Genomic DNA, 27,937 nt, shown 5'->3' with positions numbered 1-27,937 from the left:
TACAATATTTTCCTTCGCTCTGTAAGAACAACTAAGCAAAAAAAAAATTTCCCCATCTCTCTACCGTTAATTTTATTCTTCCTTTTCTTCTATCCCCCATGGAAATCACTGAGGATCACAAACTGACAAATAAAAGAAACAAGGAAATACTTGCCCGTTCTTAATGTGCATTCTTTTTTTTTTGTATATATTCTCTTCGTTTCTTTAACATTGCGATTCAGTAAAAAAAAACTTTTTTGTATTAATTTCCCATAACTTCTCTGATTCTTTCTTTGTTTCTTTTTTTCCCTTATTTCTTTTTTTTTTTCTTCTCTGCCGGGTAATCCCGTTATGCGCTTAAGTGGATCCCAACAGTCCACCGTCTCTCCTTCACAGCAGAGAACAACCACGTGAGGAGAAATAAAATGAATAAATAAACAACGAAAAGGAATAAGAACGAGATGAGGATGTTGGGTGAACATACATTCATAAATACAATAGTAATAATAATAGCAACAACAACGAAAGAAAGATGTACACGCACACATACATAGATATATAGATAGAAAGATGAAAACACCCAAACCAATAAAAACAGAATATAACAGTAAAATAAAAAACAAACGTATGAAGTAAAACAAAAACAAACAAACAAAAAAGAAACAATGGGGTAGGATGGGGAATAGACCAAAAAAAAGTAGCGAGAGAATAAAAAAGTCAATCAATAAATAATAAAGTAAAAAGTCTACAGTTCACATGTTATTTGGTATACAATACCCAAATTTCTGTAGATGCCTAATAAATAAAAATCAATAATAATACATCCATCTCTATCCAAATATACATATATAGATGCACAAATAGTATCAGATACTTCGTTCTTCTTTTTTCTTTAGTTTTCGTTTTCCCTTTTTTTTCTTCAGATTTTATATCTTTTTACCGTAATTTCTTCTTATTATTGGGGAAATATAGGCAGTACCGGGGTCTCTATGCTTTTTTTGAGTGCAACATCCAAGGAGAGGGAATTTCGCAAATGAAAAGAAAATTCTTAAATGATAGGTAATAGCTATACAGTTACTGAGAGCAACAAGAAACAATCATGCACACAGATACGTACAATAGGGAGTAAAACAAAAGAAAAAACAAAGGGAGCAACCAGGCAGATCAAAAAATACATAAAAGAAAAAAAAGGTAAAAAAAAAAAAAACAAGATTAACGAAGGAAATCCGGAAAATGTCTGGATCAATCAGGAAACCCCTTTTGTTTTTCTTCTCTTTTCCTCTTTTACTTCCATTTACTGCTTATTGTGTAATTTGCAGTGATACATCCCCGTGCTTGAAAATTCCTTCAGCACTCCTATATACAATTCATTCGCCTTTACCTTCACCATCTCTTCTTGTGCTACCCTTTTCCTACAGAAAGGAAAATAACTCTTTTCTACTTCCTCACATAGCCACCGTAAAGAGAGTTATACTTCTGGAGATATTTATTCTGTACCTGATGGTGTCTACATTGACTACGTTGAGATTACCTTCTCTCTTTTTCCTTTTCTTTCTCTCCCCATCAAACCCACACACAGACAAATGTATATATGCATCTATCGCAATTACCAGAAACACTCCTTTGTCATCATGGTTTGCGTGTACCTCTCGGAAAGGAGAGAGAGAAAGAAAGAGAGAGAGAGAGAGAGACATTCTCTCTCTCTGTGGTTGTAAATATATATGCGAAACAAAAAAAAAAAGAAAAAAAGAGGCGTAGAGGGACGTCCCATCTTATTAAACAATAGAAGTGAAACAATACTAAAAACCTCTATATAATCGTTTTCGTTATTTCTCTTATTGATATCTACATCTCCACAAACATGCATGCATGCATATGGTTCAAATTCGTATAGTCTTAATATTATCGTTTTTTTTTTGTGTGTGCGTGGTTATGGAACAGCATATCCATTTCAAGGGTACGCTTCATTTCATCTATTCATCCACTTTTCCCTGAATAGCAGCAGCACCGGATTTAGTCCAAGTGGAATTTAAACTAGATGGTGTTGCCACTAGATTCAGTGCGAGCGGTCGAGTAGTCTCAAAGTCCACTGCTTTCATAAGTGCCTTTACTTCTGTTGCCATACTTCGTGCGAGGAATTCCTTCTCCAGTGCGAGTGACTCCAAACTTGGGTAAAGTGTCGCAGGTCCTTCCATTGACATGCATACATCTCTGGAGATTGGTAGTAGCTGTGGTAAAGCCATAATACCAGAAAAAAGTCGATGTCTACTTGACTTCACATTGGTTTTCTCCGTTTCTAAGCTATGAAGTACATCCTCTAACTCAAGTAATTGCTTTTTGAGGATATTTGCCTCTTCATTTCCATTATTATTATTATTATTCTCTGGTGCTTCTTCGGAGGTGGCACATTTCTCAATATTTGTACAGTTCTCAGTGTTCTCAGCGTTTTTTATACTATCACTGCTGTTATCAGCATCATCAGCACCATTAGATTTTTTTAACGAAGTGAGACGTTCCAATAATACCATAATTATTTGCATAAGAAAAGTAACATCATGGTTATGCTGTTGAGAGATATGTTTTGCCTTTTCCATCCAAAAATCCATAGATTGTTGTTGTTGTTGTTGTTGTGTAGAAATACTACTATTCACACTGGTTTGACAAGTATGAGAAAAATCATTCACTTTGTCCGTTTCATCACTCTTGTCGCTTCTATGACCTGATGGAATCTCCTCAGTAACCCTACCATTACCATCAGTCACTTTCTTCTTATGATGTGAGGAATGCGAACCATGCTTCTGAGATCTTTCTGCTGAAGTGGAATTTGTAATAGGTGAGTTTAACTTAAAAAAGTAAGGCACCTGCGAAGGTGGACATCCATTACTTTCCATATAACTTGGTGGATCTTGTGTGAGAAGAGGCAGTGCGACGGCGGGTGTGGGCCATGCAAGTGAACGTGGTGGAATAGAAGGTGGCACAAACGCATGCATTTGACGTCCGTGATAATATGTCCCATCCATAGAAACACTTCCTCCTCTCGTTGTTGTTGTTGTTTGTGCCGTATACTGTTGTTGTTGTTGTTGTTGTGGTGGTGGTGGTACGCCTATACTGCCGAGGGAATTGTACGAGGCTTCTCCCACTAATCTACTGTTGCTCAAAAATGATTCCTCATACGGCGGCGGTAGCACAGATGGACTTGCAAATGGATGCTGGGATGGCACCCGCATCGCACTCTCTGTTGAGATCACAGCCGCCTCTGAGAAGGAACCATTCTCCATCATATTTGTCGTCATCACACCATCTGCATACGATGGCGGTGGTGCAACGGCGTGTGTGGGTCGTAATGATGGTTTCACCGCTGAATTTTTTGATTGCCCTGTTGTATTATTATTATTATTATTATTATTATTATTATTATTATTATTATTATTATTAATAGTATTAATGGTGTTTAATGGTGGCGGTGGTGGAGGCGATGAGGTGGTGCTGCTGGTCCCCGCACTTCCCATAACTCTCCGGCTGTTCGACGGTGTTGTTGTACCGACGGCGGCGGCGGGTGGCCCCTCGCTGTTGGCCCGCTCCAACTCCGTTCGTGTGCTCACGTGGGCGGCCCGACTCGCCGCCTCTGCTGGGAGGGGTTTGTTCTTTGGGTACATGTGTGTGCCGCCTCGCAGTGTAGTATCAAAGTAAATGAGAAACTCTCTCTCGTTCTCAACAAGATGCGATCTTGTTTATTATTATTATTATTATTATTATTATTATTATTATTATTATTATTATTATCGGTCCTATCGTTCTTTTTTATTATTATAACTGTTCCTTCTTCCTTGCTCTTGGGGCTATTTGTTATGCCTTGATGTTGTTACCTCTCTCTCTCTCTCTCTCTCTCTCTCTCTCTCTCTCTCTCTCTCTCTCTCTCTCTCTCTCTCTCTCTCTCTCTCTCTCTCTCTCTCTCTCTCTCTCTCTCTCTCTCTCTCTCTCTCTCTCTCTCTCTCTCTCTCTCTCTCTCTCTCTCTCTCTCTCTCTCTCTCTCTCTCTCTCTCTCTCTCTCTCTCTCTCTCTCTCTCTCTCTCTCTCTCTCTCTCTCTCTCTCTCTCTCTCTCTCTCTCTCTCTCTCTCTCTCTGAGAGTACTTTCCCCTTCCCAGACGGCTGAGTGCCAGTTATAGTTGAAATGTATTCTAAACCCCCTTTTTATTGGCCTTGTTGAACAGCGCTTTCTTTTATATTTCCTTTTTGTCTTTTATTATTAGTATTGTTATTTCTTACGACTGACAAGAGGAGAAAATATAAAATAGGAAAAAAAAAACAAAAAAAGTAGTTCTATATATATATATATATATATATATATAACAGGACATAGGCAACAAGAACACCTGAAAAAGGTACAGAAGAAAAGAAGTAAACAGGTAAATAAAAAAGGAGGTGTACGCGCCAATTAACAGAAGGAAATGCGCCTCTCAAAACACAAATAATGGAAAAAAATTTGGAATATTCACAAAAAGAAAAGAAAAGAACAGAGGGACCATAAATAAATAAATAAATAAATAATAAATAAATATATATATATATATATATATAATGTCCGAATAATACTTGTGAACTGGGTTTAAACGGCCAAGACACCAGGAAAAGCAAATCAATAAAGATAAACGAAAATCAATAAACAAATAAATAAGTACATAAATAATAATAATAATAATAATAATAATAATAATTCATAGGAAAACACCATCACTTCGTCCTTCTATTCCGCAATTCGTCATTTCGCTCTCCTTGTTCTCCATGATGGGTTCCTACGGAAAAAAAAAGAATTCATCTCCTTTCTTCTTTTTTTCCCTGTTTTATAAAGGTAAATGAAAGGAAGGAAAAAAAAAGAGAACTCGTATCCCATTCCTACACATATACATACATATATACATAAATAAACAAATAAATAAATATCGTAGCTTTCCACGTAAAGATATATGGATCTTAACTAGGATACGAAAAGGTGCGTCGATGATAATAATAATATTGATTAGGATTATGTTTACAATGTTGATTTTGTTGCTCTTCTATTACCTGCATAAATACTGAACTGGAATTCCTTGAAGATGCCTTAATAGGGAACGTACATCCACTCTCCGCCACAAAACTGCATTCTTTACTACACACTTCCCCCTTCACAGCAGACGAGATTAAATCACACCCCATATCTCCCACACATTCATTCTTATTCTTCTTATCACTGCAGTGGCGGTGGTGAAGAACGACGTTCTTATATTTCTTTTTTTGCCTTTCTGTCTCATTATCGTTGTTATTGTATAAATACATATGTGCCTCATACTCCATCCTATTGTTAATAACGGCATTACGGCTGTAAGCAGAGGTATCCTCACCACTGCTGAGAGCCTGTGATGAGACGGTTGGGAGAGCACGTGAGGTCATACAACTATCATCACAACTGTGCCGCAGTGAATGTCGATCACGTAGTCGTGCGGCGAGGTAACAGGGAACGGCAATTTTTTCATATCCACGCAGTCGTCGTGGGCCTGTTGTGGCGCGCGTTACTGCAGATGCCATATCCGCTAATAATATGTTGTTTCTATGGTTATCATAATTGTTATTTGTGTAGCTATTAGCTGTGAGACTCTCACAGTTCATATTCATATTGGTATTGCTGCTACAACTAAAGATAAAGCTGTTATCATTGCGATCACCACTATTGTTGTTGTTATTATTCTTGTCATTGCTGTAATGATGGCAATTATTGTCACTATTGTTATTATTCTGATAGGATTGACGCACTATAGCAGGTGATAGTTCTGTTTTGTCGTTTTCTGCAAAACTATTCACTGGGGATGTTAATGCAGAAACCGTAATAGTGCCTGTAGATTCCGGATAATTTGTTTCCCAGGGCCTTGATACCGTCTGGATTGGTGATGGAATAGCCTCTGGTAAAGGTTGTACAAAAGGATTATATAAACTTTCTGCTGTTATCATGCTAGAGTTGGCAGAGATATGTATATCCATTGATTCAGGTGCTCCTCCTCCTAGACACTGTAATTCCGGCTCATCATCCATGATGATATTATTATTATTATTATTATTATTATTATTATTATTATTATTATTATTATTATTATTATTATTATTATTATTATTATTATTATTATTATTATTCTTGTTTTTGTTATTATTATTTCCTTCTTCAATAGGTACACAATAAGTTCCACTACGCGAAAATATAGGAGATGATGGAAGATCTGCCTGCTTTTCACTTGCAATTAATTCCTGTATCCATGGATGCTTATACAAATCAGACATAGTACTACGTTCAGAGGGGTCTACTTTTAAACAACAACGTATAAAGTCAATCGCATGTGCTGATATTTCTCCTCTCATTTTTGTTGCTGGTAAGTAATTTAATTCTTTCTCAGGTATTTTCTTCCCATCTTGTACTCCTGTAGAAACAGAATCAATTTCATTAACTGTAGCCATATTAGTATTAGTGGTATTAATAGTAGCTAGTTTTTGTTCGCCAGAAAAAGAAGAAGAGGAAAAAGGAAATACTTTTTTCATCCCAAACGGTTCAACTGTAATACTGTTCACATCTGTTACTACAGTATTAGTAGGGCACTGTGGTGATAAGGATGATGATATCATTCCATCTCTCTCCTGCAAAGATGATTCTTCTTCTAGTACAACATCCTCATAGCGAATATACCCCGACTCCACACCATGAATACTTTGTTTAAGACTCTTTGGTAACTTTGGACTACGGGATGAGCAAACACTTGCGTTTAGTATGGAATCCATTTGAGCACTTGATAAATGTCGATCTCGTGGAGGATTTACAAACAACATTGGGGCAGCTCTTGGGAAATCCCCACTTTTAATAGAAAATTGTGTTCGTTGACTACAACGTGTTTGTGAACTTCCAATAGGTGTTAACCCAGCTGTAGTAGCCATACTACTGCTACTACCCTCATTGATGGAGTTTATACGATTTTGTAACGCCTCCGATTCCCATGTGGATTTTGAAACATCACGTGTATTTTGAAAAGATGGAGAAAGTGGAGTTTTCTTCAATACTTGTTCTGTTTCATTATTTCCTATATGTATTTCACCCTTGTTTATCTGTGTAATAGATGATATTGATGATTTATGCAACTGCAGACTACTCATTACCTTCTCACTAGTATCTTGTGTTGGTACAATCCCACACTTGGGGAGTTCTGCTATCTTATTACAATTCAATAAACACTCTTCCAGTTTACTCTCAAGATTTGGTGAAGCTTCTTCGCATAGCGGTGAAGAAACCCTATTATTATCTGACGCCTTTTTCTCTTTTCCTTGTTCTTGCTCTTTTGAAGATTCCTTTCTCTTCTTATTCATCATTTCACCATACGCCTTTTCAAACTCTGCTTTGAACGGATCACTCTCAGAGAGTATAGCATTTAACTGCGAGCGAACATCATGTGCACGCCATGGTAGACGGCCTAATAAGAGTACAAAGGCAGTAACTCCCAGAGAAAACACATCAGCTTTAAAGAGATCTACTTTTGGTGCCGGTACGGAAGTATTATAACAATTATTACATGATGTCAATGGATGTGTATTTGTGGTCGTCCATGTTTGTGCAAACACTGGTGCAGATGCCGAATGTACGGTCTCCTTTTCTGTTTCCTCACCGCATTTATACAATGAATTACAGGAACGGCATGCCTGCATGGCACGACAATTTGGCGTTGTTTCCATTGCAGATCCTGACATAGCAACTGTACTTGTTGTTTTTGTTCTTGTTGGTGTTACAGAGATGGGAATACACGAAGCATTATTATTACCATTACTATTATTAGTATTATTACAGCACGCTGTGTGTAGACGACAATCCACAGATGGTACAATTTGCACTTCCGACGAGACCAGCATCTCCGGTGGGAGAAACGCCACACTTCCCTCCCGCCGCACCCGAGCAGAAGAGTCGTCTACAATGATGGAAACGCCAAAGTCCGACAACTTCACATCACCCTCCGCTGTCAATAAAATATTCTGCGGTTTAATATCCCGATGGGCAATGCCAAGATGATGGGCATACATCGCCGCACTGACAATACTCCGCATGACCCGAACCACCTCTTCTTCGGCGAGAGTCGTACTGTTATCAATTGGAATAACTGTACCATCATCGCGTAGAGACATAATCTCACCATGTTCGGCGAGTTCTAGAACGAGATAAATTTTTCTACTTCGTGGGTCATCAATTACCTCTACTAGTTTAATGATATTACGATGTTGTAGTTTTTTCATAATCAAAATTTCACGTCGTACTTTATGTAAGGCGCAATCTACTCCTAATCCTTTTCGCTGCAATCGTACACGATCGAGCACTTTCATCGCATAATACACTTCATCCTCCAAATTATAGCAGAGTAATACTTTTGAGTAAGATCCTACACCAAGGTTCCATTTAGAATAAATAACATACTTATCATTCAATAGCTTTTGGTAATTACCTACTGGATGTTTATCTACCCAACTACTTTCCAGTACGTTACTTTTTAGCGAAGCTGAACGTGGGCGACCAAGATTCACATTTCGGAGTTCTTTCGGTTCGGGTGGAAGCGAAGAGAACTGCCAAAGACGTGAAGAGTCAGGCCTACGAAGTTCTGTAGGACTTTCCATTTCTTTACACTCACTTGACATGTGTGTTGCAGCAAAAGTATTACGATGCGTTATTTCTATAGTATTAGATGCCAAAGCAGGAAAAGGCGGTTTTCCATATTCACAATAGTATGAATTTCTCTCTACAGGCATAGACTCATTTTGCCGTAGTTCCGATTCCCCACGGTGACGACTAGATGCTGGACTAGAACAGTTTAAGCTAAGCGAAGATGATTCCACCACACTACCCGTTTTCTGCTCTCTTGAAGAGAGAGAAAAACTATTAACAAAACGACCAAATATTTTCTTATTGTAATTAGTATAATTATGACTATTATGAACGGGATTACTACTATTCCTATTTTTCCATTCACTATTTCGCATAATAGAGGAAAAGCTCTGAGGGGTCATGGGTTCATCCAGTGTACTACCTGTCAACTCTGTATCATCATCATCACAGTATAAGAATGATAACCGTTCATTAGGTTGAGCTACACTTATTTTTTGTGTAAAAGGAAAAGAATGATTATTTTCTTCTTCTTCTTCCTGCTCTTTCTCATATTTTTCTCCTTCTTTAAAAAGCGTTGATGGTGATTTATCTGAGAGTGGATTGTGTCTGGTGGACTGTAGTGAAAGTGTTACAGCATCTTGAGTCTTGGTTGAATGTGTAGGGAGATGTACTAAACCCTCACATCCTTGTAATCCAAAGGACATGTGAATATCTTTATTACCAGAGAGACTCCTCTTACTATTACTACCGCTACTAATACTACCACTACTATTATAGTTGATATTGTTACTATTGATATCGTTATTGTTGTTAGTGGTGCCCTTGTTATCATGTTTGTCACCATTGCCGCTAAACTTTATACCTACACCACTACTCAGTGTCCTTAGAGTACTCAGAGGATGCTTCTGCTCTTCCTCAAACATGAAGTCATCGTCATTATTAGTATTGTTATTATTATTATTATTGTCGCTCTCACTACGGTCATCACTAGTAGTTATAACCGTATGTTCGTAAATATCAACTCTTCGCATAGATATATCGTGCGGCTGCTGTGGATGTTGCTGTATAGAAGAAATATCTTCGTTAGCTAACTCTGATGGAGATGCATTTACTTCGCCTTTTCCCTTTTCTAAATTTATGAGAGGAACACTAGCAAAATCGACATCACCACTATTATTACTATTACTATTACTATTATTATTATTATTATTATTATTATTATTACTACTACTACTACTACCAGCATGATTATCATTATCGACAATAATAACAGGAGACAACTCCTCTTCTTTCTTATCACTCTCTACTGGTATGGTGGGTTGAACCGCATTTGATGTAGCAGATATATTGGATTTTCTCAAAAGAGAATACTTACGTAGATAGTTTTTAAACATCTTGTATACAGGAAGATGTCTCTTAAATAATCAATGAGTAAACAAAAATATACACGGAAGAAGCTCTCAATACGAAAAAAAAAACAAAAAAAACCTATTGAATTATATATATATATATATATATATATACCTACTAGTTGGGTTTGTTTCCCTCCTACTATTATATGCGTATTTCTTCTAGCAATTTTCTCCTTATTTATATAAGAACACCACACAAAGTGTATCCCTATCACTCGCTATCTCTTTCACTCTACAAGAAATATATTATTTGATTTGTATAGGGGAAATGGACCAATAACACAATGGATCCTTCTACTACTTCTGATGTTCTGCAGTATGCTCTGAGTCCTACTGTTGCCAAGTATGTTACTTACTAGGCTTTACTGAAGCAGATTTCCCACCTCTCTTCACAAGTATTTATTTCCTAATGTACAAATGTTTCTCTTCATCAGAAAGGGGGAAAAAAAAGAAAAGAAAAAGAAAAGAATATGTAAATCAAGCAAAAGATATCGAAAACGATCCATATTAAAAACCTCTTACAATCACATCTCTGTGTGACGAAATGAACATTCCAGGGGAAAAAAAGAAGAAGTGAGAGAATAATAAGAGCAGACCCAGAGAGTACATTCAGCTCCTGTGAGATCAGCAACAAATACCGTCTTTTTCTTTTCTATTTTTTCTTTTGTTTAGAATACAAAGAATATTTCTCATTCATACATTCCTCTCTCGCTTGTGCTTCTCTTTTTTATTCCCTTTATACCTATCCATCTCTCTCATTTCTCTCCAAAACTACGCTCTTGTTATAGTTTCTCTGCATACTTTGCAGTAATTATATGTGAACAAACACCACCACGAACAATAGCGAACAAAGAGGCAAAAAAAAAAACAACAACAACAACAAAAAAAAAAAAAAAAACGGCTCAGTTGTAAACAAGAAACAATAAACACATAGGAGATAGAGGGGAAGGGTGTGATAAAGGAACTAATAATAATAATAATAATAATAATAATAATACTAATAATAATAATAAATATGCATGCCACGAGCGTTAACGCAAATGAACGCATGAAGCGAAACGAAACAAAACAAAAAGCAGAAAAGATTTCAAATAATTTATTCGAACTCTTGACCAAGTGGCTTACACAGACGTATGGAGAAGAAAAAAAAAAATACACACATATATATGTATAATGAATCACTTAAGAAGGCTTTGTAGCTTTACAAGAGCATTTTCTACTCGTTTCTGCAGTTCCACTGTTGAGTTCTTACAAGAAGAAGAAAAGTTATTTAATGTACGACGTGCAGAGAAAAACATCTCACGAGTGGCGGCAACTTGCTGCATAACAGATTGTATCATTTCCTCATCTTTTGGGTGGGCGGCGATAATAAAATCTGATGGTGGATAATCCTCAATAGACATAAAGTCTGACATTTCGCTTTCCGCAACACTCTCTAACTCTGTATTATCCTTCTTCTGCTCATCGTTATTATTATTATTATTATTATTATTATTGTTAACGGGATCATCTTTCAATCTCTCTTCAGCGAGAATAGGAAAATACTTCACGGTTTCTACAACATCCTCCTCCTTATCCATTTCTTCTGCGTCTTCTTTATTATTATTATTATTATTCTCATTCTCTTCTTCATCTATTTCTTCTTCTTCTTCCTCTTCCTCTTCAGTCTCTGCAGCAATGACTGTTGTTGTTGTTGTTAAATTCCCTTCACTCCGCAAAGGAGCACCACTACTGACATATTCGCCCTCTTGCGAAATCGTCTCTTTTACATTTTGTGTTTCCGTGTAATTCCCAATTCCCCCATACACATCATCTTCTTCATTTACAATACTATTATTATAATCATTATTATCATCCTCATCATCATCGTCGTCAATGGCACGACTAAAACCATCCCCACGACGATTACGTCGATTTCTGCTGTTATTACTGCAATTACTAGAGAGGTGTTGCGAAACCACAGAGCGAGGCGTTTTTTGCGAAGTAGGGAATCGGGCAGAATCCAAAGTCATACCATCATTTCCATTATTATTATTATTATTATTATTATTATTAATACTAGTAGAACTAGCAGTAGCCTCAACAATGGTAAACATGGGAGACTCTTTTGTCTCCGCTTCACCATCAACAGGAAAAGGATCAACATGGCGTTCCTTCACAGTTTCACTTGTGATGGCATTAGTGATTTCCTGATGGATGTTATCGCGTAACACATTCTTCTCTTCTTTAGTTTCTGATGTCAATGCTGATTTATCTGGTAAAACAGTCTTTCCAAGCATTTCCTCCTTTTCCTTCTTATCTTGATCTGAAAGAAATAAAAGTGCTGACATAATATCGGTTTCAAAGGGTTTTCTTATGGTCATTTCATTATTTACGCGATCTTCAAGTGGACCAAAGAATGGTGCATCTTTCAATCCCACACATGTGGCGTGTAGTGGTGGAACAATTGTTATTGGTCGCTGCAGTACAGCTGATACCGCACTGTATGAATTAATAGACTTAATTTCTGGTAATGTAATTTGTGTGTAGGCATCAGAAGTAGAAGTAGAAGAAATCTTCTGTGTTTCTTTCTCTGTAGAGAGTGATGAGACACGTGATAGAAGTAACTCTGGTTCATCAAAGCGATTTTCATCTATTGATACATCAGTTCGATTAAGAAAGTTTTCATAGTTTTCTGAAGTAATATTCAATGTAGAAGTTTGCATATCTGTGCAATCTATATAACGAGGAGGTGTATTTACATGTAATGCAACATGACAGGCACGACAGTCTATTGCGGTAAAATTCACACAAGCCGTCTGTAGTGTCACATGCTCGCAGGATTCCATTATCACACAACGTGCCGCACAGACAATAATGTCCAGTGGACCTGAACACTTGCATATAAAGAGTGTTCCCACTGCTTCTGAGAGGTGTACGAGACCAACTACTAAACGTTCCAGTACAACATCTATTAGAGGTAAATTATTAAGTGTATCTTTTTCCTTTTCTTCTTTTTCTCCTGTTGTTCTTGTTGTTGTTATTGCTGTTTGACGTACATTTAGTGTTTCTGGAAACCTTAATATTGATACATTAAACATATCATGCAAACGCACCGGTGATGAGGACGTCGCCCATGCCCAAACACCATCTTTTCCTTTATGCTTATTGTCATTATCATGTTCTTTATATTCTTCTTCTTCTTCTTTTCCTCTTCTTGTTATAAGTGATAATGATGAGTCTTCTTTTTCTTTTTCTTCTTGTTGGTATCCCCATACATGTTGCATTAGGGATGCCAACTTCCACTTTCGCTTGAGGGCTGTCTTGCCCGTACCACCGCCAATAGACAAAATTGTGGTACTTTCCTCCAATTGCACATCATCACACTCGCACAACTCTACTTCCTCTCGCAAGATCACATTATCAATATCATTATCAATATTATTATCATTATCTTCCTCATTTTCGGTGTCTATGGTATCGGTATAATGAAACCGCTCCGTGATATCGGCATTCTGCAGGGCGTATCGCCAAGCCCGGTGCAATGGACCAGAAAACGTCAACGCCGACAGCCGCACACTGTGGCAGTACTCCAACAACACATTTTCCCGCACATTAACTTCCACCAACACATCCACACAATCACGCATCTCCACCGCCCGTGCGGCGAAAATGAAATGCACTGAATCACAACGCCGCAATGTTAATAACTCACACGATCCAAGTAGTATAATTGTACAGCAGGAACAGTCCGAGATGACACAGTCACCCACCACATCTAGCACACATACCATCGGGTAACGTGCGATTTCTTTTTCTTCTTTTTCTGATTTATAGTTGTATTTCTTCCATGATGGTAGACGTGTGATATTAGAAGAGAAACCACTCGTCATATCCAGCGTGGGATACTCGTCACCGTGAATGTGCGTAATGCGAATATTCTTCCCTGTCATCTCTGATGGAAACAGAAATACATCACTCACACTATCGTGTTCATGTACAAGACGTGTACCATAGGCCGCTAACGCATGGGAATAGGGATAATCAAATCCTCCACGTAATGTATTGGGTAATTTTAGTGTTCTTTCAATGGAATTAATAGTGGTGGAATTAACCTCTTCAAATAATTTTAACTTGTTAGAAGCATGTACCTGTGGAACTCCAAGGGCAGCAAAGTCTGCACTTATACCTGCATAGGCAATGCTATAGGGCGTTATACATATATCGCGTGGTAATCGTTGAGCATCTTGACATCGTGGGGCTGTTAAACCGGTATACCAAAACTTTATATGCGAAACACCATGAATAAGTAAATGGGCACTTGCCACTGCAATAGGATTACAGTCAGATACCTCATCACAATAACAAAAGAAACAAGGACCAAGATATATCTCACAACGTCGTATATTGCGTAAAACAATAAAGCGAAAACCTGCAAAAATTTCTACTACACAATCTTCTAAATCACAAAGAATGAGAGTGTCAATTAATGTTCGATATTCACTATGTAACTCTTCACGATTAATAACAAGACGTCTGTTACATTTTTCATTGTACATAAATGTTCGATTCTCATGATTAAACTGCATATCCTTTTCCTCTGCTAGAGTCATTAATACCGAAACAGCATCCCCTTTTTCCTTCTCTTTAGATAAATAAAATGATCTCTTCAGTGAGGCACCATATAACAAACTAGACCACGTTGATTCTATTGGATTATAGAAACCCTTATTACCATTACACCACCTCGGAATCTGTCTATCTAAGTAAGGCCATAAAACACCTACAGCATCTCTAAAGAAAAGCTCATTATTATCTGCATCACATTTTACCCCAAACTGTAAAGCCTCCCAACGAGCAGAGAAGATAGAATTACGATATGGTCGTTTCATCGGTGACGTGGTACCACAGTTTTTCTTGGCATGTGCAAGGACTCCAAATATTGGGTATACAAGACAGTGAATAATACCATTTATACACACGGTTTCATCTATACAATCTACATCTCCAGCGCTATAACTATCTATTTCACTATTACCATCCATTTTTCCAACAATAGGATATTTTACAAAAATAGGATGTTTTAGTAAATCACCTGCCATTTCCACTAATCCTATTGTTTCACCTACACCTGCCAGGAGACAAAACTCCACAAAATCTAAGGCTATATCTATGAATTCTTCTGTATAACCTGCAAGTTTAAACCACCACATTGCGTAACTGCTTGTGAATACCGTACCTAATAGTGATGTATCACCACTACTTTTACTACCATTACTGTTAGTACAACTTTTACAATCATGATAATAAGGAACTAGGAGGTCAATAACCTCCTTTAACGTTGCCAAATGAAAAGGTGGAACACCGAATAAACAAGATAGTGTGATAATACCAATAGCATAAACATCATCTGAACTACGTGGACGCATTTCAGTTTCATCTCCACATCCGTATAATTCTAATAATCCACGGTGAAATTCTGGATCTGATGCCCATGGAAATGTTTCACTATTACCCATCTTTTTCTCATAACTCCATACATGATCTACAAGTGGTTGCATAGCTGCCGCAAGACGTGGAGATATAAAAGAAGGATCTGCTGGAAATAGTGGATTACTCATAATACCAGAAACTCCTGTTAATACTGTATGTCCATCATCCGCACAACAGAGAATATTTCCACCATGTAGACAACCATGAACAAATCCAGCGTTATGTAATGCACTTACTTTCCCTATAATAGATTTAAGAAGTGCTACTATTTCTTCTTGAGTGAACGGACGATCAGTAAAAGCAATAACGTCAGATAAACTCACAGAACATGAATCAACATCTACCACACCTACCAAACGACACGAAGAATCAACATGAACAGAATGAAAACCACGACATATTACATTACAAGAATTCACATCACTTCCTTCTTCTTCTTCTGCATATTCATGTACTTGCAGTTCTTTTCTCTGTAGTGAGCTACTACGAGTCATTCCCTCCTCTGCAAGGGCAGATTGCATTGATAGAATATGTGATGCGAGGCACTTTAATGTATTCAGTGTCATTTCTTGTGGCCCTATATCTTCTTCTTTTTCTTCTTTTTCTTCCTTCTTTGCGTTTTCATTATAATCCGTAGGAAGGGCTTCATCAGATTCACGTATTGGATTCCTATAGAAAGGTGAAATAACTTTAACCATACTTTCCGTTTCATATGCAGATTCCTCAGTGTTTCCTGGATTTGTTGTCCAACAACAGCCATAACCAATGTAAAAATGCGTCATAAGTGTTGTATCTGCAATCTCCATTGAATTAAGCACTTTATCCCACTCTTTTGAGTATTCTAGAAATACAGTACTTTTCTCATCTTGCATTGTTGTAATAGCATCAGGAACTATATCTTTATAATCCTTTTCATAATCCTCTTTATAATTATAATCATCATCATCGTAATCGTCTTCATCACCAACTTCTTCTTCTACTACATACTTATCTTCTTTTTCTTCATCATCCTCGCCCTCTTCATACTCTTGATCCTCAAAATCATTTTCATATTCCCCACCCTCGTCCATCTCGTCATATTCTTCGTCTTCTTCTTCTTTATATTCTTCTTCTTTCACATCTTCTTCCGCACATCCAAGGCGTCCCGTACTCCTGGATGTAACTAAGCCGTGACGAGCCAACGGTCGCCGCAATACATCCTCGGCGTCTACTAATTGATGGTGAAGATATTCACCACACCGTCCACGTACGTTTGTGTGCGGTAAAGAAGAAAACTGAACATCATTCGCCACTTCCTCAGGTGTGCTTTTTATCACAAGTCTTTGTACACCGCCCGCAGCAGGAATTACATCATTATCATTATCACCATATTCTTCTTCATTATTATGATTATCAAGAACAACAGCAGCAGCAGGGGCAGGAACAGAAAAAGAAAAAGAACTATTTTTCTTATTTGTTTCTTGTACTCTCTGTGGAGTTGCGGCTGGGGAAGAACTCTCACTCTTTGAAGGTGTCAAGTCCTCTTCTCTCACTTCTTCTTCGTGTGCTGCTGTGGCCATTCTTTCATCAGAGTCTGTGGAGTCATCAAAGTCCATCAGAGGTCACCCGTACTGTTCTCTGTTTCGCTGAAAATCAAAAAAAAAATAGAAGTAGAAAAAGAAGAAGTAAAGAGAGAGAGAGAGAGAGAGAAGAAGAATGGAGTAATAAAGAAGCAATAAATATAGAATGAGAGGCAATGCTGTCAGTATTTTCTTCGTGTTATTGTTATTTTATATCTTTTGCTTTTATTGGGTTGGTTTCACTTCTGAGGGAATTAGATGCCACTCAAAAAAAAAAAAAAGGAAAAAGAAATAAAAGGTAGTAGCGCAACAGTAGTGTTAAACCGTTGTGCAATATTACAAAATCGAATTGAACTGATATAAGAAAGGTAATGAGAACTGGAAAAAAAAAGACAACATCAATCAAACAATAGCGAATCAATAATAATAATAATAATAATAATAATAATAATAATAATAATAATAATAATAATAATAATAATAATAATAATAATAATAATAATAATAATAAAAACTCAGAAACGTTGTGCATATTCAAAATCAAAATCAAAATCAAAATCAAAAAGAATGGGGGAAACCCATAATCAGAAGAATAGAAAACAAGAACGAGCTTCATTAATTTCTGAGGTTGTTCTGTATTCACTTACATCGTGGGAATGAGTTCACAAATACCCAGCAGGATGTATACAACACGTCCTCCTTACTTTTCTTTTTTTTTTCGTGCCTTTGAAGGAACCCTTTGCGTTCTTTTTTTCTTCCCTCCTTTTTCTTCGAATTAATAGGGTTACTACTTTTTTTTTACATTTTTTCTCTACATGGCTATAAATACTACAGAGAATAAAAAAAAGTGTCCACACCTATTATTATTACACACAGAAATCAAGAGAAAATATGTACGCTGAGACAGTAATGTTCTCTTTTAAGTAAAACGAAGTATCTTATTTAGCTAGTAGAACCAGTGACGAATATATCTCAACTCTAGATATTATTTTCCTTTGAGTTCATTTCAAAGATTAATTCCTCTCAGTATTTACTTCACTTTTTTCTCTAATAACGAAAACAAAAAAAAAAAAGAAGGAAGGAGATGTATATGCTTTCAATAAGACATAAACACCTCCTTCTTTCCCCCACTTCAACAGTGAGAAATAGATACACACAGATAGATCCCCTATAATGTTTATATTGCATTTTTTTTTTCTTCTTCCTCTAATACGCCTTTACACATTGAAATTTATTTTTTATCCTCTTCTCTCCCCTTCCTTCCCTTTCGCTTCTATCTACTCTCGCTAATATTGCCAGTTCTAACAATAATTATAATGACTATTCGGTCTTTGACCTCGGCACGTACTCCCCCCACACCGTTCGTCCCCGCAGCATTATACCCATACCGAGTATGAGTACGATGGCATCAATAAAGTATCCCGTGCCCGCCATCCACAGTCCCTCCCGCACCTCCGGCAGCGCGGCGGACGACCACAGTAAAGTGTCCGCCATCGCATTTGGCTCCTGCAGCGGCCGCACGGCGTTCTCCGCGAGTGTGGCGTTACGACTGACATCCAGCAGTTCCATCACTTCGACGCTGGCGTTGCGGGCGGCGGCCCCGTTGGGTTGGGCCGCACGGACGACGCAGCGCTTTGCACAGGTGGCGACTGTGCAGGAAGTTTCACTCGGCGCATCCGACGGCTCTGGCGCACAGAGTGCTGGATCCTTTACGGGCATTGTACGCACCAAATCCATTATTTGATTGAACGATGTACACTCCACGCGTGTTTCACAGAAAAATGGTTTTGCCGTGGTGAACCCAGGCGTCGCATCACACTTGTCATTAATCGAAGTACAGAAGGATTCTAAACGCCGAGTGACAAGATTGCGAAGTTCAGTGTCGAGAGCGACCAATTCGGGTACATATTTAGATTTAAAGTACGGTACAACATACCATTGTATAACACCAGGTTCTCGAACGACTTGTTGCTGTACCTCTCCAGTAGCGGCACTTGAGAAGTATGCTGCCGCAAGAAATATGATTGCCAATAATGTGAATACAAGTGCAACAATGAAATACACACATGAGCAGCACGCAGGGACACCTTTTGAGATACGTCCACAGGCAAATATAAGCGTAAACAACAATAAAACAAAAGGTAACCACCCAATAGCGTAAGAAACAATGGAAGCATCTCTCATATATTTAAAATACTTTCTGTCAAAGTCAGCAACATTTTTAGCAATAATGTCATAAACGTCATACATTACTTCTACCCTAGATATAAGTTCTGGAGGTACATTAGATGACTCTTGATCACCATTTGTAGCATACTTTATAATATTATTTGCAGTATCATTGAAGTAGAGAGCAGTTTTATCTTTTACAGAATTTTCTACTTCTCTTGCACCTGTATACATTGTATGTGCACCCAGAATAATAGCAACCGTGGCACCAGCTGCCCAAAGTACTGCAATAATGGATAATAAATATAAAAAACAAGATCCATTATAGTGCTGAGCAGGACTTGTAGGGAAACAGCATTTTCGACAACAGCAACCATTACAGATACAAATAAAGAAAAATAATGGAAACAGTATTAATATGAGTACGAAGAAAAGAGCTGCAAATCCAGGATATACGTAATATCGCCAATATTTTCCAATACGATCTCTATTCTTGAGACACTCTGAAATACTGTTACTTTCACTTGGACCATCCCAAACGTCCTCACATCCGAGTGTAAGGGCCTCCGCCTGTGATGCAGCGAATGTAAGTGTTAAAAGGCACCCACATCCCAAGATAAACCGTAACAAACGAGTCTGTTCAAGTTTCATTTTGTTTTTGATCTATCTGTTACTCTTGTTCTTTTTTTTTTCTATTAGTATTTTGCGCTTTGCTTCTTTCTTTTTTGGCTATTTTCTTTATATTGTGATTGTGATTTTCAGATTCTTTACCCGTATGGCTTTTCTTTCTTTTCTTGCACCTGGTTTAACTTTAGAGTTATTTGCTACTATACGGTGTGCTTTCAGGTATGTATGAGGTAACCAAGGGTTTCTTATGAAGTTCAATGCAATACAACCCTTACCTAGATTTCTTCTTTTTTCCGTTGTTTTTATATTTTATTTCCGGGTTCCCTACAATAAGTGGAAATAAAGAAAAAACAAAAAGAATGAGGAGAAAACAACGTTTTTCCCAAGTAATGAAAATTTCTTGCAGTCTTTTACCAGAAACAATATTAAGAAGAAGCACAAGAAGAAGAAATAGCAAGAGGACAACAAAGAAAACCCGACTCTTTTGTTTGTGAGTACGTAAATTTTCTGTCTTTTTTTTTACTTCTATGTCTCTCATTTGAACTCAAATCTCAGCAATTGTCTACATACATTGGAAAGAGCAGAACAGTATCCAGTATAACGTACAAGAAGAAAAGCAATTCAGCAAATCAAAAAAAAAAAAAAATAATAATAAAAGGAATACCAAACAGTATCATTTACTCTACATATTTTCCAACCAACGAAGAGCCTCATAAAGTCTGCTATCATTAGCAGTAGCAGCAACAGTTGAAGAAGAAGAACCGCCATAACGGCGGTGTAGTGTGAGTAGTACTGCCATTGCAAGATCCTGCAATTGCGCAGAATCTTCAGATGCAGAAATACGGCACACTGACCGTACATTTTCTTTTCCTGCTGTTGTTGTTTCATTTCCAGTTTGATCTAAACATTCTTGTAATTGTGATTTAATCAGGCGTGTAACAGAGAACCAGAATGCCTTTACATGTGACTCCATCATCTCTACAAGTTCATTCTCTTTATTGGCACTTTCAGTTGATACACCCGTATATGTTGCGGTAATACCATCCTCATCATCTCTTTCTTCTTTATTTCTATCTTTCACTGCCTTTCGATTTTCCATTCCCACTAAACTCCGAAGCGTCACATTAAGCCCTGCTTCTTCTTCATCATTTTCATTATTATCATTATCCTCATTGGCAGTAGGATTATTCACGGGAGATGATGCTCCTCCTTTTTCTTCAGAATTCCTTCCATTATGTGAGTCTACCACGGCTACTTCTGAGGAAACAGTATTAACCGCTCGAAGATTTTGCATAAGTCTTACCTGTTGTGTTTCGTGATGCTGTGGACTTAACAGTGCTGCCAGAATAACCGAAAACAACTGTGCTGTAGTAAGTATATCCTCAAACATAATTGCCGCCTGTACCACACTAAACGTATCCCACGATTGATTAAGTGGGGCCACCACATACGCTGGTTCCACACGTCCTAGCAACACTCGCAGTGAAGAAACCACACTTCCCTCTTCTTCATCCATAATGGTTGAATGTTTATTGTGTTGACTTGCATTGGAGGATGGAAGTGCACGGAGTTGTGTGGCTTTTGTGGGATCCGGCAGTTGCAGCGGCTCCGCCTCGTGCGGTCGAAGTAAAAAGTCGAGTTGATCCACAGAGAATACAAATAAACCACGTAACCAGAGGGCCGCCACGTTACGCTGCTCATCCGGTAAAAGACGTCTACCTACAATTTGAAGCGCTAATTGACGTTGTAATAGTGGGGCATCGGAGAATTGTAATAGGCAGAGTACAGTTGCTGCTTCAAGAGCACTGAAATCAATTTTTTGTTTTAACATTGTGGCAATAATAGATATTCTTGTACTTGCCTTGGAATTGGCGGTGGTGCTATTTTCAACCTCATCAATTTCATCGGCCATTACATATAATGCCTTACGAAAGGCCGTTGTGAGTAATTCTAGTAAAAGTACACGAGATTCCCAGGCTTCTGCAGCTCTTTGAAGTAAACCACCACCGGTATTTTGTGATCTTCTCACTTCATTAATAACAAAAATAAGAGGATCAATCGCTAATTCCCATTGATCACATGAAATGAGTTGTAATAACATTGCCACACCAATAGAGCGTTCATGCAAGGAAAGTGAACCAAGAGAAGGAAAAACGTTCTGCGCACAGAGACCTAATACTGGGAATAAATAATGTTGAGGTGCTAACAATGAAAGTGACGCACTAGAGTCTTGTTCAATAATTAGCTCAGTATTCATATCCAAAATTGTTCGAGCATGGGAAACAACTTGGTATACGAAAAGGTTATACTGAATTCGTTGTTGTTGAGTACTCACAATAGAATTATTGCTTTTATTTTCAAAAAATGCCGCTTTAATTGGTCCATTAAGAAGATTAGTCAATTGTTCTACAGAATTCAATTTTAAAATATTTTGTTTTTTCTGTTCTTGACGAGAATCCTGTTTTTGTTGTTGTTGCTGTTGATGCTGTTGCTCTTCTTCTTTTTTCTGTTCTTTTCCATCTACATCACTTTGAGTTGATGGAAGTTCCTCCATAATTTCACTAGAACCATCTCCACAAACATGTGAGACCACAACTCGGGCAATAGCCTCCAAAATAGCCACACTTGCTGTTAAAAACAATGGCGCAGCAGCCGGAATAAAATACATTGTTAATAGCGAAAGTGCCGCCGATGGTGATAAAGCATGTAAGGAACCACCAATACAGTAAAATAAAGAAAAGGCAGATGTTACATTAAAAACACGCTCATTTGAAAATAATGCCTGTTGTGGTTTCACAGAATCTGTTAACATCAGAATTGAATCACATACACTCATACTTCGTTGAGCACGGCGACCTCCACGTGGAACTTCCTTTCTTGTATTAATACTTCCTTCTAACGTGGTGTCTTTTTCCTGTGAACTTGAGACGTGTAAAAGTCTAATGTGAACGACTTCAGCGGCGAAAATAAAATGCATAGCGCGTAAAAGAAACATATACTCTGTTGGACGACTAAGGAGAACCGAGGCAATTCCATCACTAGCAGATAAAAGTGTAGACCAACAGGCAAGAACAGCTCCAAAGGGTATTTGATCACGTTGTCCTACAAAGTTAGATAAAATATCCGATTGAATGGCTCCATTTTTTAAATCATTTAAAACCTCTTCAAAGCAATTCGATTCCAATGCAATATCAATTAATTTTGATAATCCTAAACGAAGATCATTACCACATTCTTCTAATATTACTTTTGCTTTTCTTTCTGGTGTTTCATCACTACTCTTTTCAGCTGTTCCATCGAAACTGTTCTGTCGTGAACGAAGAACATCGAGAAGCCGTTTATTTAATGTACTAACTTCTACAATAGATATTCTTTCAACTGTTTTTCGACGAGATTCACTCAAACCTTTAGGTCCTGTTACACCTTTTCTTATTTTTTTCTCAGCAAGTAAACGACGTTGATGACTAACAGGTGCAAAACGTTCAGGTTCAGCATAACGGTATGCCTTATGAAAAATTTCATGCTCATTTAAAAGTTTCTCATTTCGCTTTAATGTTTTTAATTCATCTGGAGGAACAGAAGCGATCAAAGGGGCATTCCTTGTTTCACGATTAGCTACATGTAATAATGTAGATGCTGTAGGTCTCGCAAATCCTGGTTGTTTTAAACCATTTCCAAGTGCAATTTCATCATTATCCATTACCTGTAAAGAAAGTGGAAGAGGCCTTCCCTTTTGAGGAGATTTATTATTATTATTATTATTATTATTATTATTATTATTATTATTATTCTTGTTATTTGTTCTTCTCTCACTTCCCTCACCGAGGGTTTCAATTACTTTAATCACAGCTTCCACCTGTTCCGTGTTATCAACCGTACGTGCGGGAACTGGACGGCCGTAGAAAAACTCATACAAATTCCCCAGTACATTAACGGCTACACCCGGTTTTGATTGTATAGTGGCTTCTGCCATTTCACGGGTTATGCTTGTGCAGCCAATCCGTCCCAAATCACGCAGTAATACTTTCCAATTACGTCGTTTACACTCTGTTGAACAGCCGGGTACATAGCTGTGCATTGCAATACGTCGATCGTAGCGACTGGCAATCTCTGCTAATGTAAAGCCATTAGAAAGATCTTGTTGAGGGTGTCTTACTTGATATGTTAAGTCAAGTGATTGAAGCCACTTTATTACCTCACGCTGCATGATATAACTGGTTTTGCAGAATAGGAATATCTAATTATATTCTCTTTTGTTTTTGTTTTCTTTGCGTTCCTGTTGCGTAACGTGCTTTTCTTAGTGTTTCTTTCTTTCTCTCTCCTTTTTTTTTACTAATTTCAGGCCCTCCTTTGGATACGTAGATTGAAGTCAAGTGCAGTATCACCTGGCTCTAATCTGTAGCCCTCGGATCAAATTAACTCCTTTGTACATTAATTAATATTAAGAAAACAGAAGAATAGAATACATAGAGAGAGAGAAGGAGCAGAGAAGAAATTAATCAAAACAGAGAAATATAGAGCGATAATATATATATATATATATATATATATATGGTTCATCCTTGTATTCTATGCTAATACGAAAATAAAACAACTCCCACGTACCATTCTCACCAATAAATACACACATATATATAGTCAATCACTCAGACAAAAGAGAGAGAGAGAGAGAAAATGAAAGAAAGTTCAGCAAAAAAAAGAGAAAAATCCATTTATACCTCACAACCCTCACCCTCTTTTTTTCTGCTTTATTTGGCATTCATTCCCATTTCTCAAACGGATACAGTTCCCTCTTTCTCTCCCTCTCTCTTTCCCTTCATGGTATCTTCAAATATATTCACAGCTTTTCTTTCTCTTTCTTTATCGCATTTTCTTTTTCTTTTTAAAAAATAAATACCGGTACGTGCAGTTACGTCGTTGCCAAGAAACTTCCCTTTTACGGTCCACGTATACTGCAAAAGTTCATATATTCCCTCCAACAATCAAGAAATTTGCCGTCAATGAAAAATAACTAAATAAATGTAGTTAACTCTACGAATCCGAATGTAAAATTAAATATATATATGAGAGAGAGAGAGATCATTCACACTTTTCCCCCATCTCTCTCTCTCTCTCTCTCTCTCTTTACGCTCCATTATTGGGCTGAGGAAGAGGAATTCCCATCTCCTGCAATTGCTTCTGATACGTTGGAACTCCATCTATCCAGTCTGTTAATATCTCCACCCCGTCATTTGTCACCACCATGGTGTGTTCAAACTGTGCACTTCTCTTTCCATCGCGTGTTGTACTCGTCCAATTATCCGGCCACGTTACATCCTGCCAAGTACCCAAATTGATCATGGGTTCAATTGTAAAAACATGCCCAGGACGAATCATTCCAATACTTTTATTATTAGCGTAGTGGCACACTGTCGGGGCAGTGTGAAAAAGATGTCCTACACCGTGTCCTGTGTATGTGCGAACAACAGAACAATTGTACTTAGAAGCACAGTTCTCAATCGCATCTCCTATTTGTTTATAAAGTGCATCCGGTTTAACCACACTTATACCAGCGCACAAAGACTCATACGCAGCGTGAACTAAACGTACGCTATCGGCGTCAGGTTTTCCCACAAATATCGTTTCATTTAAGTCTCCATGAAATCCATTCAGATAGTTGGATACATCAATGTTTAAAATATCCCCCTCCATTAACTCCCGTGAATCTGGAATACCATGACAAATCACCTCATTCACAGAGGTGCAGACAGACTTGGGAAAGTTGTAGTAGTTCAGCGGCGATGGATACATACTACGCTCAATCGTCGCCTCATGCACGATGCGATCAATTTCATCCGTCGTCACACCCGGACGGGCGGCGGCTGTTGCGATGTCCAGCACCTCGCGGGAGAGTCGACAGACACGCTTCACCCGCTGAATCTCCGCGGATGTCTTACTATCATCATGCAGCGATTGCAGATTGTACACCTTCACTTTATTTCCACGGTCCTTCTCCTCCGCGGGTGAAACGCCGTCGGTGCGATCGGCGTAGTCTGGGCGGGCAATGTGTGCCGGGACACTTCGCCGTGGTGTGATCCTTCCCGGCCGCAGTGGCCCAGTGAAGTTAAATGCATTCATGGCGGCGGCTGTCATTGTGGGAATTGTGGGCTGGGCGGATTGTGTGTGTTTGGCTTTATGTTCACTCCAGTGTTGTTTGAAGCAGTCTTGTGTGCAGAAGAAACTCGGCGGGAGTTGCAGTTTTTTGCATGTGGGGCACTGCAGGCCCGCCTCCGACATTCCACAACCCTCACACGGCATAATAATAATAATAATAATAATAATAATAATAATAATAATAATAATAATAATAATAATAATAATAATAATAATAATAATAATAATAATAATAATAATAATAATAATAATAATATAAATATATAAATATATAGATATAAATAAATAAATAAATAAATAAATAAATAAATATATATATATATATATATATTTATTTATTTATTGCTTTTATCTTTTTTACGATTTCGTGAACTTATAAACTAATTGTGTTTGAAGTTATTATCTTTCTTAATTCTTAGGGTATTTCTTCGTGTTGTAATATATTTGTTTACTTCTTCTTTTTCCTTTCTATATTTCTCTGGTTTAGTTTAATACCCCCACAATGAGATGCTTCTCTTCTCTTTTCTTGATTTTCTCAACTACTCCACCCTTTAATGTAAAAATATAACTCGTACTGTAATAGCACAAGTAATAAATAATAATAAAGAAAAAAGAAAAAAAAGAACAGTAGTGATATTTGATAGAAGAGGGAAATGAAAAGAAGAAAATATTCAGCTTAGATGTTAATATAAGATAATAGAAACATTCGTTACAGAGAAAGCAAGCAAAAAAAAAATAAATAAATTGTGTATGGGACTAACTCATAAACAGTTCATCAAGAGCGTAAAAGAGCGACTCTGTTTTCCACGCAGAAAAAGGAAGAACAACAAAAATAAATAAAAAATGGAAACAATACAGTGCAATACGAAGGATAAACGTAATAAACATTAGCAGAAATAATGCAAAGATAACAAGGAAACAAAAATAAACATAAATGAATCAAGAAGGAAGAATATCCTACAACTAAAAAGGAAAAAGAAAAAAAGCAGATGGTCACTCATTACTCTGTAGCAGTTTATATATATATATATATATAATATTCTCTTTTATTTCAAACAATCTGTGAAATAAAGATACATGACGTAGTGTTTTTTTTCATTTAGACCAAACAGTTTTTTCTTTATATTCACTATTCATACCTCTATTTCATTTCGTTTCTCTTTTTTCTTTTTATTTCTTTACTATTGTCGTTCTTTATATTCTCTTTATTTCAAAGATCTTTCACCACGAATGCTAAGGTCTACAAGAAGAAAAAAAAAAACATCAAAAAAGGGAACATTAAAGTTTACATATGAAAAAGTAAGAAACAGAAGAAAAAAATGGATAAAAGTTCTTCAACCTTTTCCTTTTTTTGAAAGTGTGATATATATATATATATATATATATATTCATTTATTCATTTTCTCTCTCTATACCATATAAATAATAATATTATTGTATACAATAATAATAATAATAATATCGACGCCCGTAAGTGAATGATAGAGTGAATGCTTTAGTAAATGAATAAGGAACAGAGTGGACTCAGTTTCACTAAAGGAATATTTGCGAGGAGCAATATAGAAAACAAAAAAAGTAATTGCAATGAAAACAAGTTAAGATTGAAAAGAGAGAAAAACAAAAGAGTTCTAAAAAATCACATAAATAACGAGAACAATAAAGAAAAACATCCGCAAAGAACAAAAAAAAAAGAAAACAAAGAGAAATACAGATAAAACCGTATCCCATGGTATATTCTATCTTTAAACACAGTTTCTAAATAGCGACTGCGGTTCATTTTATCCTCTATCATATCATCATTGAACAGCTATTAGCAGCGGTATAAAGAAAAAGAAAGATCACTCGCAACAACAATAGAATTTATTTCCTGACACGTTTGTCCTTGTTGTTTTTCTAACACTTTATACCC

The 27,937-nt window shown here is 37.2% G+C and overlaps 6 protein-coding genes across 6 annotated transcripts; all 6 read right to left on the bottom strand.

Annotated features, from left to right (window-relative positions):
• Positions 1-1,952: 1,952 nt before the first annotated feature.
• Positions 1,953-3,635, bottom strand: LSM04_002105 (uncharacterized protein; the record flags this gene model as incomplete). Its single annotated transcript, XM_067337282.1, has 1 exon — positions 1,953-3,635. The coding sequence occupies one exon, from the start codon at positions 3,633-3,635 to the stop codon at positions 1,953-1,955; it is 1,683 nt and encodes a 560-aa protein (XP_067189652.1).
• Positions 3,636-4,951: 1,316 nt separating this feature from the next.
• LSM04_008149 (Protein kinase domain) lies at positions 4,952-10,030 on the bottom strand (the record flags this gene model as incomplete). Its single annotated transcript, XM_067337281.1, has 1 exon — positions 4,952-10,030. The coding sequence occupies one exon, from the start codon at positions 10,028-10,030 to the stop codon at positions 4,952-4,954; it is 5,079 nt and encodes a 1,692-aa protein (XP_067189951.1).
• Positions 10,031-11,226: 1,196 nt separating this feature from the next.
• On the bottom strand, positions 11,227-17,115 carry LSM04_007378 (Tubulin binding cofactor C-like domain; the record flags this gene model as incomplete). Its single annotated transcript, XM_067337280.1, has 1 exon — positions 11,227-17,115. One exon carries the CDS (start codon positions 17,113-17,115, stop codon positions 11,227-11,229), a length of 5,889 nt encoding a protein of 1,962 aa, XP_067189913.1.
• A 1,284-nt stretch (positions 17,116-18,399) lies between these two features.
• Positions 18,400-19,899, bottom strand: LSM04_007087 (uncharacterized protein; the record flags this gene model as incomplete). Its single annotated transcript, XM_067337279.1, has 1 exon — positions 18,400-19,899. One exon carries the CDS (start codon positions 19,897-19,899, stop codon positions 18,400-18,402), a length of 1,500 nt encoding a protein of 499 aa, XP_067189894.1.
• Positions 19,900-20,557: 658 nt separating this feature from the next.
• On the bottom strand, positions 20,558-24,082 carry LSM04_002011 (CH-like domain in sperm protein; the record flags this gene model as incomplete). The annotated part of the gene is made up of 1 exon (XM_067337277.1): positions 20,558-24,082. One exon carries the CDS (start codon positions 24,080-24,082, stop codon positions 20,558-20,560), a length of 3,525 nt encoding a protein of 1,174 aa, XP_067189644.1.
• Positions 24,083-24,999: 917 nt separating this feature from the next.
• Positions 25,000-26,172, bottom strand: LSM04_003491 (MYND-like zinc finger; the record flags this gene model as incomplete). Its single annotated transcript, XM_067337276.1, has 1 exon — positions 25,000-26,172. One exon carries the CDS (start codon positions 26,170-26,172, stop codon positions 25,000-25,002), a length of 1,173 nt encoding a protein of 390 aa, XP_067189724.1.
• Between the last annotated feature and the right edge of the window lie 1,765 nt (positions 26,173-27,937).

This window comes from Trypanosoma melophagium (genome assembly GCF_022059095.1).
Source record: "Trypanosoma melophagium isolate St. Kilda chromosome Unknown ctg3segment0, whole genome shotgun sequence".
Lineage (NCBI taxonomy): Eukaryota > Euglenozoa > Kinetoplastea > Trypanosomatida > Trypanosomatidae > Trypanosoma > Trypanosoma melophagium.
This window is presented reverse-complemented; position numbering and strand designations above follow the sequence as displayed.